General features: G+C 39.2%; 2 protein-coding genes across 8 annotated transcripts in view; both read left to right on the top strand.

The window, feature by feature from the left end:
* specc1 (sperm antigen with calponin homology and coiled-coil domains 1) overlaps positions 1-4,204 on the top strand; it is a 99,057-nt gene extending 94,853 nt beyond the window's left edge. For all 7 annotated transcript variants that reach the window (XM_079508288.1, XM_079508291.1, XM_079508287.1 and 4 more), the window contains 2 exons: positions 755-814; positions 3,404-4,204. In XM_079508288.1, the coding sequence (XP_079364414.1) occupies positions 755-814; positions 3,404-3,493 (150 nt within the window). In that variant the 3' untranslated portion in view covers positions 3,494-4,204. The remainder of the gene's footprint in view (positions 1-754; positions 815-3,403) is intronic.
* Positions 4,205-14,910: 10,706 nt separating this feature from the next.
* Positions 14,911-17,952, top strand: adora2b (adenosine A2b receptor). Its single transcript, XM_079507239.1, has one exon. It carries the CDS (start codon positions 15,045-15,047, stop codon positions 15,600-15,602), a length of 558 nt encoding a protein of 185 aa, XP_079363365.1. The 5' UTR covers positions 14,911-15,044; the 3' UTR covers positions 15,603-17,952.
* The last annotated feature ends 1,269 nt before the right edge of the window (positions 17,953-19,221 follow it).

Here is a 19,221-nt window from a genome sequence, read left to right as displayed (position 1 = left end):
TGCATTCCGTAAACTTCCGGTGTCCCTATTCGCCAATAGAAGTCTAATAGAAGCCGCCATTGGACTGGCCCCATGAAGTGAACGGAGTTGTCGTAACTCTGTCTTACTCTATTGCTCTGGCCCACACCAATGCCACTCCTTGCAACTACTTGCAATTGCAACCATTATCCCCAATGGCAGTTGCCAGGGCTGGTCCTGAGCAATCTGGCGCCTCAAGCAAGATTCCCCCCCCCCCCCCCCCCCACATGACACCCAACATGACACCCAAAGCGGCTGCTTCGTCGGCCTGTAGGAAGGGCCGGGCCTGGCAGTTGCAAGGAGTTGCATTAGTGTGGACTGGCCTTAAAATGGTTTTGCTGCAAGGAGTTGTGACTAGTTGCATTGGTGCAGTCTGACCTTTAGACCACACACATTTGTCAGTTTTATCAATTATGTACTCATGAAGATCTATAGCGGTCGAAACGTGTTGGCTTTTTATTTTGACACTGTAATAAAGGCTTTTTATGTTTTTACTTTCTTGTTGACTCTTTGGAGTGCCTGGACTGCTTGTTGTATACCGTCTAATGTTCAGCAATACTATGAATAGCAACAACATCAATTTATACAGAATCTGCTTTCATTTAAAAAATATACTCTCTCTCTCTCTCACTCTCTCTCACTCAGAAAACGTATGTTGTTAATTAAGTATGTTAATTAAGGATACACAGGGGACTTTCATGGTGTCTCCTCAGCACACTGTTTGTTTTCTCTACAGGGACGGAATCTGACCCTGGCTTTCCAGGCTGCTGAGAGCATTGGCATCAAACCCTCTCTGGTGAGACAATACATACATCACACACACACACACACACACACACACACGCACACGCACACGCGCACACACACACACACACACACACACACACACACACACACACACACACACACACACACACACACACACTGACACACACACAATATTTTGTACAATATACAACTCCCCAGATGGCATCATAGAACATTGGGGTGCGCTGGAAGCCATATTTCTGAAAGGGGGCACTGAGATGAAGTTCTGTTGGGGGAGGTCTTGTGCACGCTTAGGCAAATGGAAGTACCTCTATGCAAATTTGTTTTTAATATGCAAGTTTAATTTGATAATGGAAGTCAATGCTGGGAGTTGGTTTCAGGCTGAAACCTAGGTCAAATGTGGAGTCATACATCATACATCCCCTGATGAGGGCCAACTGTGACCGAAACGTCGTACCATGCAATTTGTTGTGTTTTATTATAATTTAAAATAAAACACTTAGGAAAAATGCTGTTGTGCAGACCTTTATTCTTGTGAACTGTCACTTTGTGTCCAGCACCAGCAACTCAATGGATGTGCTCAACCCACTGTTTTGAACAATTAAGATTGGTCATAGATACGTCATGCTGTAGATAATGAACGTCATAGACTGACCACATGCAGTCCCAGATCCACATGGGAGCCATGTTTATGATGTTATTAGCTTTTGTGGTCATTGGGGAGACTCATCTTCTCAGGCCCCCTTGTCCTGTGGTGTCCTTCAGGGCTCAATTCTGGGTCCATTACTGTTTTCAATTTACATGCTTCTCTAGAGGTCACATAACACAACATGCATTTGCATTGTTATGCAGATGACACACAGTTATACATCCCACTCAAGCCCGGTGACGCAGATCCTAGATCCTAGAACTTTACGCACTTAACGATGCAATCAATGTTAAGATCTCATCCTGCCATCTGTGTGTGATGTTTGACTCCGAACTTGTCCTTTTTTGGGAAAGTAACTAAAGTTGTACAATGTTGTACAGAAACTATAATGTTTCTTCCAACTACAAAACATTGCTAAAATTTAGTCATTCTTATCCTTTACAAACCTTGAAAAAATGATTCATGCTTTCATCTCATCACGCCTAAATTACTGCAACTCTTTATACTCTGGGCTCAGTAAAATCTCCTGTCTTCAAATGGTGCAAACCTCTGCAGCAAGGTTGTTAGCAAATTCTAAGAGACATGACCATATTACACCAATCCTAGCTTCCCTTCACTAACTGCCGGTGAGTTTCAGGGTTTATGACCTTTAAAGCCTTTGCAAGGCCTGTCTCCCAACTACGTCTTTGATATGCTGGAACCGTATACGTGGTAATTACAGTATATCCTCAGGTAGAGCTCTCTGGGTAGTTTCCCAGACTCCCCTTGCCACCATGGGTGATTTTGCAGCCTGGGCTCTGGATTGCCCTGCCTGAGGATTCAAGGTTAGCTAAGTCAGTGTTATCTTTTAAATTGCTTCTGAAAACTAAGGCCTTTCCTTAGATTTTTATTACCTTTGCTTTTTTGTTGTCTCAAATATATATTAGTTTTCTTACCTGTGAAGTTTAATTGACTATTGTTGTTTATCCCTACGGATGTTTTTTATCTTGGCATTGTACACTTTTTGAAAAGCGCTTTATAAATAACGTTTATTATTATTATCATTAGACCCTTCATCTAAAATATTTATGTGAGATGTTCAGAAATTCAAGAGTCAAAGAAAACATTATCATCTCTAAATCGTAAAGTGCCGGAGGTGCAGAGGCAAATGATTTAATTGGGTTTAAAGAAACCACGGTTCACTTCTGCTTCTCTTATCAAGTCTCAGTTGGATTCTTGAGGTTACATTGGGACGTCAGGGTTTAATATGGCAAAATGTTTCCCATGACCTTAAGATTTTCATAAAAATTAAATAGCTGTGGCTCTTGACAACGGATGGTAGTACATGTCTGTGGGTGCCAGTCAGGGTAGCCTTTATCTGGCTGTCCTGGTGAAACAGGGTCAGGTTTACAGCACACAGACACACACAGGCTTGTTGAAAGCACATCAGAGCCGAGCATTTGACAGCAGACATGATGACTGTGACTGTCCTGCTCCATTACTGATGTATGGCAGCCCATTGGGACAGGTCTACATAGTAAAATCCTTAGTATCCATTTACGCATGTACAAATGTAACCAAATGGTCCATTTGGTTACATTTGTACATTGTAAACACATTGTAAATGTGTTCTCAGAGTTAGAAATGGATTTGACTGTATACAGAAGGTAGTGGCTGGCTGCTCTGGTTTTTGAATTGTCACTGTTTGTTATGATTGGCTCTGCCGTAATGTTAGGCTACATGAAAGCTTTGCATCAGTGCCTTTTAACAAGAGAAGACTAAATACACATTGGCAGAACATCGCGCCAGTGCAGTCTACACCGAAATATCTGACATGTTAATCTATCTCTGACAGTAAAATAAACACAATGGATGATTTTTTTAAATAGATAACCAGCAGCTTATATTTCTATGTGTTGTGGATGACGTGTGCACATTTTCACCATAATGCTGCTGAGGGTAGAATAAATTCTCTCTCTGCCCACACAGGACATGCAGGAACTGATGCAGACGGACCGCCCTGATTGGCAGAGCGTCATGCAGTATGTCGCGCAGATCTACAAGTACTTTGAGACCTGACCCAGGCTGGCAGAGGGCACTAGGAGGACAACGAAGATTGGAGGCACTGCAGCACTTTCTGCCCGGTCCAATTAACCAAGTACGCCGTTCTCTTGATGCCTCATAGTAAAATACTCAGTGTTCATTTAACTGTGTGTAACAACTGACCTAAATGATTCAATGTTTTTCACTCTCTGAGTTAAATTGACACTGAGGATTTTACTGTGTACCTTTACCCTTTCAGACTTTCTGCCCCCCCCCCACCCCCCAGCCCTTCCTGCATACTACACAACACTCTACAAGTTACCAAGGATCCTTCTGTTCTTTAGAAATGAAATCTCGCTTGGTGTTTCAATTTTCTCAAGTTCCTTTACAAGACTTTATTTCGCTGAGGCTACAGCGAGGACTGGGGAGCAAATTGGCTCCTTTCTGACCTATATCAGTGACTCTAGGGAGTGTCTGATTCACTGATAATACATATTTGCAGAAGAACAAGCCTTGTGGACACACATTACAGAGTTCAAAAAAATACTTGATGATATTTTTTTTAAAGGAGTGTGACACAGGGACCAACTGTTGGTTGAGTTTTAACCCCAAACTACTTCACTTGTAAAGCATTCTTGGTTGGTATTTACTTCACATGGAGAAATAAAAAACTCCAATTCTAATTTAGTTACAAAGCAAACTTGGCATGTTTGCTGGAGATACTGTAAACAGATGCTTCCCTGTGGATCTAATGATTAGATCAGTAACCTGTATGAGCTGTAGTCATGAATAGATTAGATTCTAATCTATTCATGACTACAGCTCATACAGGTTACTGATGATCAACTGGTCACTCAGTGGATCTAATCTATTCATGTTGACTACAGCTCATACAGGTTACTGATGATCAACTGGTCACTCATCTATTGATTCAGCAGCAATGGAATTAGTCTTTTTGGCAATCTTAGTTTTACATGTCGATGGTCACAAACAACTCATTCTATAAACAAACTGCTGTGATATGTTGGTCCACTTAATTGTATTCTCTAGTTTGATTACAGTTGCAGTTGTACATAAACAAATATACTGGTAATCCATCTGACCAACTGTCATTTGCTTTTGGAAACTAAATCGGCCCATTATTATTGCAGTGTCAGTAACTCTCTGTGACTTGTCTATTTTGCATACTTAATATACCGTATGTGCCAATTGTTCAGCCAAAACACAGTTGTCATAAGATTACCTATGCATGATGGCCAACTGACTGGGCATGCAATGTGCACTTTGTGCAGTCTCCATTCATTGCGCATGATTCGTGAATGGCATGCAATAATTTTCTCATTTCAGGTGCACACGTTGTTTGCACACATTGAAACCTTGGATGAATTTGCGCCTTAGTTTTAGAACGATAAAAAAGCTGGGATTTTCTTTGAACTGCAGCTCTGATAGTATTTTCAGAATAACTGCTTTGCGTTTTAACTGAGGCCTTTATATGTTGAATTTTGATTATCTGTACCATGGTTTGTCCAAAATTTGAAATCTGAGAAACTCTTGCTGCCATATGTGATATTACACTAAGAAGATCTAACACTATTGAACTTGCAGAATAGTTTTCTAGAAATATATTTTATGAAAAGGAATGAATTTAGACAGCCTTGCTGTTTCTGTTTTAAACACTAATTACTGATTCAATCAAACCATTGTATCTTGTTTGTGTGTTTTTGTCCTCCCAAGAAATGTTGTGATTTTCCAACAGATTTCTCTCATCTCTATCTATGGTACTCCAATTGGTTTGTAATTCATACAAGAACCTGCTGTATTAAATAATAATGCTGATTGAAATGAATATAATTTACATGTAAGAGCTGAGACATTACATTGTTGGTGGTCATGATTTACATTTATATTTGAAGATGCCCTCATGTTTTGTCACAGAGAGATTAAAGTGTTATTTATTTATTTACGTGTCCTACAAAGTGACAATTAGGACAGAAATGTATGCAGTTTTGTATTTACAGATGTCATCTTTGGAGCCTCTTGGAAGAATATTGATTAATAAAGAATTGTTAAGTTTTTATCCTTTCTATTTCTCAGTAGCACTTACTGTAATTACAAATTCTTAATTACAAATAATCCAAGGTTCATTTGATCATTGTTTACAGTGAAAATATCTCTTGAATGTTTGTTTTTTAGACTAGCACCTATGCAACTGTAACATCATGTTATGGAGTCAGTGGTGTTGAGAATGCTCTGGTACCAGGTTTAATTGGTTTTCCACCATGCCCATTAAAGATCTGTGCCAGGGCAGTAAAACAATACGAGAATAAATTATACTGGAAAAGTAGATTACACATTTGCGTATTTCAGAGACGATCCGTTCCATTAGTTGTACAAAAATAACATTACATTTTAGTTAGTTGCCATGCTGCTAACCATAGTATAGGCTACTATGTAATAAAAATCACACCCGTGTGAACTGAGCGGTACAACTACATGTATACGTACTGCACTGTATTACTCGTACTACTCATACAGTACTAGTCATACTGTACTTATATGTGTACTGTACTGTACTGTACTACTCATACTGTACTGTACACTACTACTCATACTGTACAATACTGCTCGTACTGTTCCGTACTCAAGCGGACATGGAGAGGCTTACCACTTCACCACAATATTTACTCTTTTGTCCATTGATGCTATTCAGTGACAAATTAACACGAACAAGCCACATGCTTTGTTATGAACCAATATGCTTCTATCACCTGCAACACAGTAGCATGGGATATATTGGTTACAAGTAAATCCTCATCTAATCTAATTATCTAATCTAATCATCTGCATCTAACTCCTCATGGGATTTAGGTACAGACTGAATATGTTCCAAACAGTGGCGTTTCACATATGTCCTACACCATAGAGGGACTGAAGGTATTGTTGAAAAGTAAATTCTTAACCTCGTAGGGTTTGGATAAGAAAGAAATGTACTTGGAGAGCTAGACTTCAGCCAGACTATACTTCTGCATGAGTTATTAATGTACTCAGAGAGCTAGACTTCAGCCAGACTATACTTCTGCATGAGTTATTAATGTACTCAGAGAGCTAGACTTCAGCCAGACTATACTTCTGCATGAGTTATTAATGTACTCAGAGAGCTAGACTTCAGCCAGACTATACTTCTGCATGAGTTATTAATGTACTCGGAGAGCTAGACTTCAGCCAGACTATACTTCTGCATGAGTTATTAATGTATACTCAGAGAGCTAGACTTCAGCCAGACTATACTTCTGCATGAGTTATTAATGTACTCTGAGAGCTAGACTTCAGCCAGACTATACTTCTGCATGAGTTATTAATGTACTCTGAGAGCTAGACTTCAGCCAGACTATACTTCTGCATGAGTTATTAATGTACTCGGAGAGCTAGACTTCAGCCAGACTATACTTCTGCATGAGTTATTAATGTACTCTGAGAGCTAGACTTCAGCCAGACTATACTTCTGCATGAGTTATTAATGTACTCGGAGAGCTAGACTTCAGCCAGACTATACTTCTGCATGAGTTATTAATGTATACTCAGAGAGCTAGACTTCAGCCAGACTATACTTCTGCATGAGTTATTAATTAAATGTACTCGGAGAGCTAGACTTCAGCCAGACTATACTTCTGCATGAGTTAATAATGTACTCTGAGAGCTAGACTTCAGCCAGACTATACTTCTGCATGAGTTATTAATGTATACTCAGAGAGCTAGACTTCAGCCAGACTATACTTCTGCATGAGTTATTAAGAATACTTTTCATTGAGTACAGTTTTGTCTACTCTACCCACCCCATGTTCCACAAATATCTGTTGCTTGCATGAAAGAGTATAAAGCTGGGTGCAGTGTCAGCATTTACAGTAACAACAGTTGAAGTAGAGCCTGTGATTATGCAGCTTTGATATAGTATATCTTCTGTGCTACACAGGAATTGGCATTGGTGACAACTAAATATTACATTTAGCTGGATTTGGGTGCCTTGGCTGGAAGTGGTGGCCTTTATCTTTTGTGCCACAACGGAACTGTGATCATGACTACTGAATGTTTAACCATGTTTTTTTCTGAAAGAAGTCTAGTAGGAATTGAACCAATGTATTACTATTTTGTTGTCACAATGACCAGGCACATGCACACATAGACAAGAAAGGGGGCTCAACGAGCCCCTGCCCTTTTATGGATCGGTAAAAATTAAAAAGTGCCCTCTCCAGAACATGGATGCCGCATTTACTATGGAGGAAAAAAACACAAATGCCCCATCTTGATGCCAAACTCGAAGGCAGTATTCAAGAGAATTGCTCCATTACTCTCCTGCATGAACTTGAATGCAGCATTTCATGTTGAAAGAAATCCTCTCTAGTAATCCATGCAATACGCCGCATCTCCAGTAAAAGTTGATTATACTTAATTGAGCTGGCTGGAAGGTCAAATCAAATCCATAGTCAAATACATATCATATAGGCTATAAGAATATTTACAGGGCAAGGTTTGAGTCAGAAAATGACATGAGAGTCTCATGATGAGACTGTCCCTGTTAGGACTGTCCACCAATAGACTGTATAGCCAAGAAGATACAGACCACCCATAATCAGGCCATGGACCACTAGAAACTAATCTACTGTGACCTAGGATGACACATCAATGTAGTCGGTACTGGGAAGTACCAAGCCCAAGTTCAAGCTCAAATTAAGAACTTTCACAGAAAAGGGAGTTACAATCTCAAGAAGGGAAAGTGTACCAGATTGCCAGGTTCATTAGGAAATGTCTGCTCAATGTGTCTACTACATGTTTGCTCACTCATCATACATAAGTTACACATCAGTATATATTAAATTAACATGAGTTTAATGGGGACGGTTGGATAAAGTAGATAACAGAATAAGGGTAACCATGGGATAGGATAGATGAGTGTATGATTCTCAACTTTTTTGAGCTGGTGATGACAATTTAAAGTTTGCTGCGCGTAGTAATTATATCATGCCCTTAACAGTCATTATTTAAGAACATGTGTCATACAGGGAACACATCCACAACAAGTATAGTGTCAAATGTGTCTAAAATGCCCACAAATACGATCAGAGTGAAATGGAGGCATGAAGCTAATGAGAGTGACCTGTAGTTTACCTGTAGCCTGAAGGCAGGTGGGTGGTTTGGTGGTGCAGTGTACAATATGTGTGGTATCTGAGACTATTTGTGACTCTCATATTTGTCTGTCTGCTGCAGATGCTGATCAGTTAGTCCGGTGTCCACTCCAATTTCTTACATTCCATTACTTAGTCACTATCTTGAGAAAATAGACCATTTGATTTTATTTTGTGATATATTATGAAGTGATATGACTATGATTCCAATATCTTTCTTTTACCGCAGTAAGTTAACAAGAAATTATAAGATTCATGGTGGAATTACTGTACCTGTTCATCTGAATGACATTCATTAAAAAATAATACAGTAAAGAAATTTGTGAATGGATTATACAAAATCACCTTACATTGTAGAATTGTTTATCTTTTTTAAATAATTCAAAATTCCCAGTGTTTTCCAATGAAGTGGATGTTGCCCTAACATCAGAATCGCAACAAAGGGCAAGTTATCATTGTTGCCACTGGAGTAAAGAAGTATAGTCGAGTACTATACTTCTTTACTTCTGTACTGTATTTATTGTAGTATGTCTATTTATGCTAGGATATCCACTCCACTGCATTTCAGAGTTGTACTTTCTACTCCTGTGTTGGAAAATCTCAATAAACATAGCCTAAGAAAAACAGTAGGATTTAAAGCAGTCTTCTTTAACTAGTCTAAATATTTCATGCTAGGTTTTTCATGCAGGACGTTTATTTTTACATTTATAATTGCTGCAATTGAGTTAAAGTTTCTTCTACCTCTGACTGATTGTTGCTTTTGACTAATTGACAGATCAGCTTCATAGAGAGTGAGAGTGATGAACACCCGTAGCCTAATTTAAAGCAGAATTCACAGCCCAAATATTTAGGGGTGATGAAAAACAGATGCAGCCATGGGTGTGTTGTCTGGATGATCCTATAATACATCAACCTTAAAGAATTCTGGGGATGCATGCAAGAGTGCAAAGGCTCTTTATTGGCGCGTAATTACGCATTTAACATGGTGACGCTAGTCTGGAAATCATGTTTTCTAATTAAAAGCGTGTGTGCCTGTGTGCGTAATCATCCGCAGACATCACGATCACAGCGCTGAGGCGTGGCGACTGCATTTTTTTCTCTCTTTACTTCAAAACTCGTGTGTTGGGGAAGTTCAGTGACACACAGTCTGCTGCGCGCTGCGCCATATACAGCTGCTGTGCAACCAGGGACGTAGAAACGCAAATAGACCAAACTGGTGCGAAAATAGCGACAGACAATGCACAGATTAAGTAGGGTAAGCCGATTTTTGTATTGATTTAAGATCCTATGATCATTTTCATTTATATGACAAAATGTGCATTCCACATTTGTTTCTAACGTATTTTACTTTACACTTACATGTTCTTTTCTGTTGTTTCCTTTCAGATGGCTGGACTGATATATCACTCATGTGGAATATTTTTGGATTACAGCAAAAATACTTTAACCTTTTGGAATATCTAGAACCGTCTCGCTCATGACAGTTAGGCTACTTCTGAATAGCCCACAGATTTAGTCCAGTTATTTGCTGAGATGAGTACCGGTAACTCACCCGAACCACTTACTCAAATTGTATATATTACAATTGAATTAATAATTGCCATTTTGTCTATATCAGGCAATGTATTGGTTTGCTGGGCTGTCGCCATAAACACCACTTTGAAAAACGCAACCAATTACTTTTTGGTGTCTTTGGCTGTGGCGGATATTTTGGTTGGTTGTCTTGCCATTCCCTTTGCCATAACCATAAGTATTGGCATATGTTTGGACTTCTATGGATGTCTTTTCCTGGCATGCTTTGTCTTAGTACTGACACAAAGCTCAATTTTCAGCCTGCTTGCCATTGCAATTGACCGGTATATGGCTGTCAAAATTCCTCTAAGGTGAGTACCATATAAGAACTTTTAATCTAATGTAAAATAACAACATTCCAATCTTTTTGACTGAGCTCGGAGACAGATTTTTAATAACCGTCCTATAGCTATTTGGTTAACCTGTATTGGCTATTGATTTTTTTTTTGCCATCTCTGAAACTGAAAGGCTTATTTATTGAAGTTCTTTAGCCTATTGACATGTCGTTGGACCAGAACGGATATAGACTAGCCTATTAACTATTTATTTGGACAGAATGAGAGGTAATATGCCCAACAGCCCAATTTACGAGTTATATTTGGTGGAGGCCTATAATTTCTTTATTAAAGGGGAATACCACTCATTTTCAACATTTTACTATATCATTAATATACCTTAGAGCTGTTGTGTGGAAATAATAAAAAAGTCTCCCCCCTTGATGACATCATCAAGATGTGATTCACAATGTTAATGATTTTTTTCATACCTCCAGTTCTAGGAAACACAGAATGGGGGGACTTTATTATTATTATTATTTCCATACAACAGCTCAAAGGTATATTAATGACATAGTAAAATGTTGAAAATGAGTGGTATTCCCCTTTAACTGAATGTAGATAGTTAGTGTAGCCTACTAAACTTTACTTTATACTAAATTCTGACTGACAGTTTGCTTGGTTGTGCTAATAGCCCAATAGCCCTACACCTCAAGGGAATTGGTGACCTGCCCAGTGCCCAGTGAGTCAATGACGAGTTAAAAAAAAGGTTTTTCATCAGTTGCCTATCAGTTTTCTTCACTGTTCGGTTTCAATTAACTCCTGACCATGCAGGCTACTTCTTCATGCTCGACATGCTCGCTGGTTAAGCACCACCACTGACACCCTTGATTTAAAGACCCTTTTAGACCCATATTTTAAGATGAAAACCTATTAGTGTTAGTGTAGAATTTATGTATCCTTAGCCTGATCAATCACTGATAAATGCTGAAGGCACTGTGATCAATGGGCATTAGATGGTTTAACTTGAAACCATGCACTATCCTATTTGTAAACAGGGACATTTTGATATTAGCTCTTTGTGGATTTAATACGGTGCTATGAATTAGACATTAATGTCCACATTGGTTTTCTGTTCCATGACTGCATAGGAATTGTGTTTTTGCAAGCATGGAAGTGAAGGATTATTAGAGCTTGGGGCTATATTGGCTACGATTTACTGTTACTTCAAACACTATAGCTCATGATGTCTCTTTTCCACAAAGTGTAATGATCACACAATCTAGAGAAAATACAGTTACTCACATTCTACCTTCTATATCATTTTTTTTTGTAATTCTCACAACACACAATTCCGGACCCACATCACAGGTGCAGTAATGAGAACATTGTGTGTGCTGAGCTCAAATTACATCACATTTTTGTGCACGTGAGTTCGCTGTGTGTGTGTGTGTCTGTGTGTGTGTGTGTGTGTGTGTGTGTGTGTGTGTGTGTGTGTGTGTGTGTGTGTGTGTGTGTGTGTGTGTGTGTGTGTGTGTGTGTGTGTGAGTCTGTGTGTTTGTGCGTGCATGCGTGTGCGTGTCTGTCTGTCTGTCTGTCTGTGTAATGTAAGTCCAACCAGCTAGTCCAGTCCATTGGGTTTGTGGCTTTCTTGCAGATTGGAGTGTTTTCACAGATGTCTTTAGTGGAAGTCGAAGGCCAGATCCAGATGCTTCAAACCCCATGAGATGGTTGAACTGCACACCCACTTTACAAACTATTGAAGCCCCTTTGTTTCCTTTTGCTCAGTTCCCAGAAATAGAGATTCGAGCTGTTTTTTCTCTGTGCCGTATTTGAGCGCCTATATACGTAAACTTTGGCAAGGTTTATTGCAAAAGGTGACAGACCTTGCAGGATCACACAGACTTTCATTGCCCACATTAATGTTACCTTCTCAGGCCCTATGTTGTAGTCAGAAAGCGTTACAGTCACATCCTGGTTGCTGTGACTACACAGCTTTCATGCTGTTTACTAGGATGGACCTTACACCCTGAGTAACTAACTAATGTAGTAGCCTAGGGGAACCAATGGTTCCTGAGCCATGGTATAGGTCAGGTTCCTGAGCCATGGTAGGTATATCTATCTCCTGTTTCTGTAGTGTGAGGCAGATTGGTGTACAAGTACACCCCCTGGACACAATACCAGTATAGTATGTCACAGGGAGTTACCCCCAATCCAACCCTTGATAATGACTGCCAAGCAGGGAGGCATTGTGATTCTTCAAAATTCTTGTAAGGTCACATGTGGGATAAGGGTTTGATCATGAATCTCCAAATAAGCGTAGCATCCCTGGGGGCGCTAGCCCCCCCTATATTCAGCTATTAGTGTAGATTTCCATCCTACACAAACATTAAATTCCTATTGACAATGAATGGAGAATGTTTCGTCATAGTGTCTGAGCAAATAGGCATAGTGTCTACTTTACGTCATGATGATGTACGAGGATAAGAGGGCCCCTCACTTCACAGTTCACACGGGTGTGATTTTTGTAGAGAATATTTCCAAAAATGTATTAAGTATTACATTTTGCCATATATTAGTATAATACAAATATTTTACCTGGATGGGCTTATTTGCATGCACACATAAAGTTTAACTGAAGTCTGAATCTCGATGTGAATAGCCACCTGATTTGTTGTGTAAGGGGCTAAGCAGGGGATGACTGTGGCCATTTGAATAGAAGCTTTGAGTATTACTGTGTGTAGCCTGGCAGAGGGCTGTGGCCCCCGGCGGAAGCTCAGTGACATTGGGGAGAGGAGGGACCTATGTAGTGCAGAGGAGAAAAGAAAGTGAACGGGGTAAAGAAAAACATGCCAGCGTGCTGTCGTCATGCCAGAACTAATCCATTCAGTCATCCATCCTTTCCTTGGCTCTCACAGAGAAACACTAGCCGCTCTATCAAAGAGAGAGAGATAGGCGGGCAGAAGCAAATAACTGTGATTACGGGCCCTCTGTTGCCCACACATCTGTTCATAGATAGACGAGGAAAGTGTAAATGAAGAATGGCACATATGGAGAAAGATACAGAACGGTTGGATATGCCTGAGGGATCTAGGCTATTTTATGGTTTATTAATGTTGCCTTGGGCAAAGCCTCCCTTCCTGCAGGGGATAGGCCAAGAGAAGTTGAACTCACAGACCTAGATGAACATTCGATTTTTACATCACTGAAGTGAGGTCTAATTTATATACTAATAATTTATGTCTAATATATGACCGACCGTGTCGTTCGCCAAAAGTTATAAATTGGACCTGTTCTATTTTAGCCATTACAAAAGGCATCAACAGCTTCGATTACCAAAAAGCTGAAAAGCCTTTTTGTTTTCACTGGGAAATTCTCCTCCATATGGGTAGAGTTGGTGGCATCAACTGTAAAAAAGAATTCACTCAACCCACAACCCACTTCCTGTCAAATGTGTGCCTATACTGACTCCTCAGGGCACTTTTTGTCAGAAACGTAGCTAATTTGCACTTATTATACTTTATTTAAGGAAGTATGAGATAAAACGAGATTTGACTAAATGAGCTGAAATGGGTTGGTGCCTGCATTTTAGTATGATTCATTATCATGCAGTAGCCCTGAATATATTGAGGAAGAAACTATTTTGCTTCATAAGTGTTCGTGTGATGGATGGTACAAGGAGATGGCGACGATTGTGCAAGTGTGAGTCAGATTAGTTTCCGTTGTTTTATGTGCCTGATCGTAACTACTTAAAATGACTAAAATGAACAGTTAGTGTTAAAATGACACGAAGGAGCAGGAGTTGACGGGTGTGGACTAAACATCAGATTTATTTTAATGTACTGTAGCCCACTTATTTCTGTCCTGCACCCGAGCACCAGTTTGAATGTACAGTGTGTGTTCTACTTTTTTGTGCTTTGGAAAATCACTGTGTTTGGTAAGATGACCCCAGCATAAAACATGAATCAACATGTCTTTTGATATCATTATTTTTTATAGTAATACTGGCTTGTGGATACCAAAACCAGTAGACATCTTCATTACACACATTCATTAGTGTACACATGGGAGGTTATATAATAGAACTTGTTTGATATGTTCAAAACACGATAGCAAGGTTTCTGTACCCAAAATATTCTAAATAGGATAGGTACTGTGTAGACAGGGTGTAATATGCTGGGACATTTACCTTAATTTAGAAAACATATTAAGTAAGTATGTCGGTAAACGTATATACACTATGGATTGTAAAATCAGCATTTTTGTTCACTTGTTGAATTGGCATTATTTATACCATATATATACATATCAGGGTGGGCAACATTTCCTTTATTTAACCATAAAACATGAAACATTAACCAAAATTACTTCCTTTCCAGGTACAAGGAGTTGATGACAGGAAAGAGAGCCAGGAAGATCATTGCTATATTATGGGTCCTGTCTTTTATCATCGGCCTTATCCCCTTCTTGGGCTGGAATAAATCACACTTGGCCTGCAGCACTAAGCCAACCAACAGCACCTCAGGGGAGGAAAACACTACAAAATGTCTTGTGGACGGGATGAGTGGCGAAGGAGACTTTCTAAAGACCTGCAAACTCAAATGTCTCTTTGAAAGTGTGGTGGACATGAGTTACATGGTCTATTTTAATTTCTTTGTCTGTGTCCTGCTTCCGCTCATAATCATGCTGGGCATCTACCTGAAGATCTTCACCGTGGCCAGGAAGCAGCTCAGGCAGATCAAACTCAAGTGTGTGGGCAATGGGGACAGCCATCACCACGGGCTGCTGCAACGGGAGATTCGAGCAGCCAAGTCCCTCTCTATAATCGTGGGCCTGTTTATTCTGTGCTGGCTGCCGGTTCACATCCTCAACTGCCTTACGCTGTTATATAAACTGCATATTCCCACCTCCGTGATGAACATTGCCATCCTTATGTCTCACGCCAACTCGGCCGTCAACCCTATTATTTACGCTTACCGCATTGAGGACTTCAGGAACACCTTCCGCAAGATTCTGTCTCAATATGTCCTGTGTAACAGGGAGGATTTGTACTTGAACTCCAACGGAACCAGGCAGAATAGAGACCAGATTCACATGAATATTGACCCCCAACTCTAGGGGAAGGGGAGACAGGGGTTTCCCAGCTCCTCAAACACTATCTATGTTGATTCTGTTGTTTCATTCTTGAATTCCACGTTCAGTGAGTTTAACAAACGTTTACAAAACAAAAGTATATTATGTGAAGATATAGTGGTGAATTTAAAAAATGCCTTGAATGTGGAAATATTTATGAATTGCGCTGAGTATCAGGGGTCAAGCAGTGAAGTGCAGAGGACACTTATCTAATTTTTGTATTGTGAAGGATTTGTTATTTAAAATAAATAAATAAGAAAAAAGTTCAAGCTAACTGGATTTGCAGGACTGTGAAAATGTTCCATGTGTGAATATGCTATTATACTATACTATACTATACTATACTATACTATGTTCTGAAATGCTATTCATCATGAATTCAAACATTTTTTTATGCGCTAATTCCAGTAATGTTTTCTGTCAACAGTGTTTCATAATTTATTTATTTCAGTATCATATTTAAGAATGTATGGGTGAGGTGAAATAAGTTTGTATATGCTACATCTGTTTTAAACTGTACCCAGAAGAGGTACAGTATGTAGTCTATTGTATTAGACAGTACATTGATAATGCTGCAGCGGTTTTTAATACATAGAAAAAAAATATTATTTTCTATTCTTGCATTTCATGAAATATCCTAGGTTCAGAATTAGAAGGCAGTATAGCAGTATAACTGTAACATTTGGTGTGCCTCTATAAATTTAACGATACATTTTCTTAAATGACAATTAAGGCTCAGGAAGTAGGAAACAGACAAATAGGGGGGAAGAAACACTCCACATATTTTGACCTGTGACTTGAGGAAAGTCATGAGAAATGATTAAGCTAGACGATTATCATAAAGTATACTATTTAAATCTGATCATAATTTAGTGTATTCCTTGTCATCCAGAAATACATGACTACAAACAAAGCCACTGATTAACTTTAAAATGTTTCTGTGTGAATGTCACGCTGGGCAGCTGACATGATGGAAGGAAGCAGCTCAGGCAGACTGAACTCAAACATTAATGCAGAACACTGTAGGCTACAGTTGTCTTTGATTGAACTGGGACAGAGCAAATGCAGCCATGGGTGATTAACAGTATATTTAGTTGCTGATCTTCAAGCTCAACAAGTGACATATTGTGAGCTTTTAGATCTGCTATTGTGCAGTATATCTACGTAGCCCACAATGTGAGCCATCATTATAGTCGAATGGAAATACAATGCACTGATATTTTAGGCTATTGTTCATTTTGTTTGGTGTGCTTCATTGTATTTGACATTGGACTATGGCGTGTTCCACAAGTGTTCTTGGGAGCAAGTTATGCACTTGCTCCCATTTCTTCAGTATTCTCTGCCATATTTCTAAGGGCTAACATAATCTGTAGGAGTGTGCAAACCTTCCAGTACATTCCAATGGAGACATCTAAACTGTAACTGCTCTGTCATGTTAGTATTGTCTTTGTTCACTGCTAAGTGTGTCAGTATTGTGTGGGGATCGATCTGTCTGTGTATATGTTTTTATTTGGGTTTGTTAACTCCTTTACTGTATGTTTTAACCCTCCATTCCTTTATTATGTGTCCTTGAGATCTGTTTTTTGTTCCATGTTAAAGTTTCTTACACAGTCTAGTGCGATATTATTCACTGGAGGTGTTGACTGGGCAGATGGAGGTGAGGGGTTTGGTCCTGCCACCCACTTTCCATGTTGTCTGGAAGCAGTGTGTCTGCTGTAGTTATGGGACCAATGTGTCTTAAACAGAGTGGTGAAAGCACTTCGGTTGGTCAGGAGGCTAATACTGGCACAGGCCAAGTTGAAGCCTCCTGTAGCCATACCGTAACAGTTCTACCCAAGCTCAGTTGAGCCATGTCAAAGGCCAGTAAAGTTTGTGGCCAGTGCAGTTTGTGGCGACCATGTTCTTTAACCTCTATGATATATGGAGTGATATTTGCTACTTGTTTGTGTTGTGTAGTGATCTTCCCTACTTGCGTGTGCCATGTTACATGCAGTGATTTTCTCTAGGCCTACTCATTTGTCATGACTCATAGTGATTTCCTCGGTTGTGTTTGCATGTGTTATGTAGTGATCTTCAATACTTGGTTGTGTTGTGTATTGATATGCACTACTTAATGTTGTTAATGTTGATATACACTTGTCTGCGTTTTGGTCATGTCGGGCACTAGTTATGTCTCAGGAATTTGTATTGTAAGTGTACGACCCTGTGTAATTTTGTTCGTTTTCTGGGGTTTTACTTTTATATATTTTTTACAAACGGGAGTGAAATTTCACCTTTTCTTAGTTTGTGCTAAATTATTTGGATTCTGTGATGTGCCTTAAAAATGAAATTTGAACACTCACTATTTCTTAAAATGTGTATATTGTGTTATTCTACAACACACTGTTTTATGCCCAATAACATGTCATAGCCTGGCTGGTAATAACCCCTCCTCTCTTCCCCCCCACCAAGTAGAGGAATATTTTCTACTCATCCGTTTTCTAGCACCATACTCTAGAATATCTTTTAGTTTTTGAGTGGTGCTAGCCACTCCTATACACAGCTATGTGTGTCCCTATAAATATACATTATTTCTCAGTGAATCCTATGAAAATTAAGATCACTAGTGCCATTGTGATACCCCCATGACCTTGGTGGTCTCATGGCCATGTTCAAAGATAAGGTTGTATCTGCTGCTATGCTAGACCGATACTGACTAAAAAAGAAAAATAAGCTAAATATAGGCTACTATTTACACCTAATGCTATCACTTGAACCGGTACCAACTTGAAGCATAGTGTAAAACTAGAATATTATACATTCAGCAAGATTCTGTGTGCTAGTAAATAGGCTGAGTATATGTTTATGTAGAGATAGATTATGTGTCTATGGACCGCATTAGTTCAGAGGTGTTAATGTTTTGAGGAAGAAGTAAAAAGGTGTTCAGAATTACATAAATATCTTTTTTTAATTCTTGAAATAAAATCTGGGCTTGGTGGGGCTTGAGGGTCATTGCACCTAATGCGACTGCATATAGTCCCCTTATGCACTGTTTGATCAAACATGATTTCAGAGCAAACATGATTTCTGCTTCTGAAAGTGAACAGAGAACACTTGAAAAAGCTTAATCTGAGTGAGCTAAAGTAAAAAAAAGAAAAACTACAATACATTTTTGAAAAACAGTATAAAATGTAACTTTTAAAGGCCTGTCAACATTGTGTGGGTATCTGCCTGTGTATTTTTTTTTTTTGAATGCGTTTGTACCCTCCAGGGTGCTGACCATCATCTGATCTGGTCATTCGAAACCACACAGAACAGCATACAATGAATTATCTTCTGTATTCAAAAAGGGCTTTAATACTGCAGTCACACTAGACTGTGTACAAATAAACTTGAACATGGAACACAAATCAGATCTCAAGGACTCAAACATTTCAGTTTCTAGATGAGCGTAGTGTAGTCAGGCAACACTTTTGTGTTGGTTAGGTCAGGCAGCAGAGGTGATATCAAGAAAATGATTTATTTGGTTTGTTTTATTTATTTCAGCTGGCTCTGTTTAATACTTTGTTTCCGTTTGAGCACTTTCTTTTGTAAAAAATATGGACTCCTCAATAAAACCGGATTT

This window comes from Electrona antarctica, assembly GCF_951216825.1.
Source record: "Electrona antarctica genome assembly, chromosome: 8".
NCBI classification, from domain to species: domain Eukaryota; kingdom Metazoa; phylum Chordata; class Actinopteri; order Myctophiformes; family Myctophidae; genus Electrona; species Electrona antarctica.
The sequence above is the reverse complement of the archived record's forward strand: the minus strand, read 5'-3'. Positions and strand labels throughout refer to the sequence as shown.

Coding starts and splice junctions, on each gene's coding strand:
- adora2b (XM_079507239.1), top strand. CDS start 15,045: ATGAGTGGCGAAGGAGACTTTCTAAAGACCTGCAAACTCAAATGTCTC.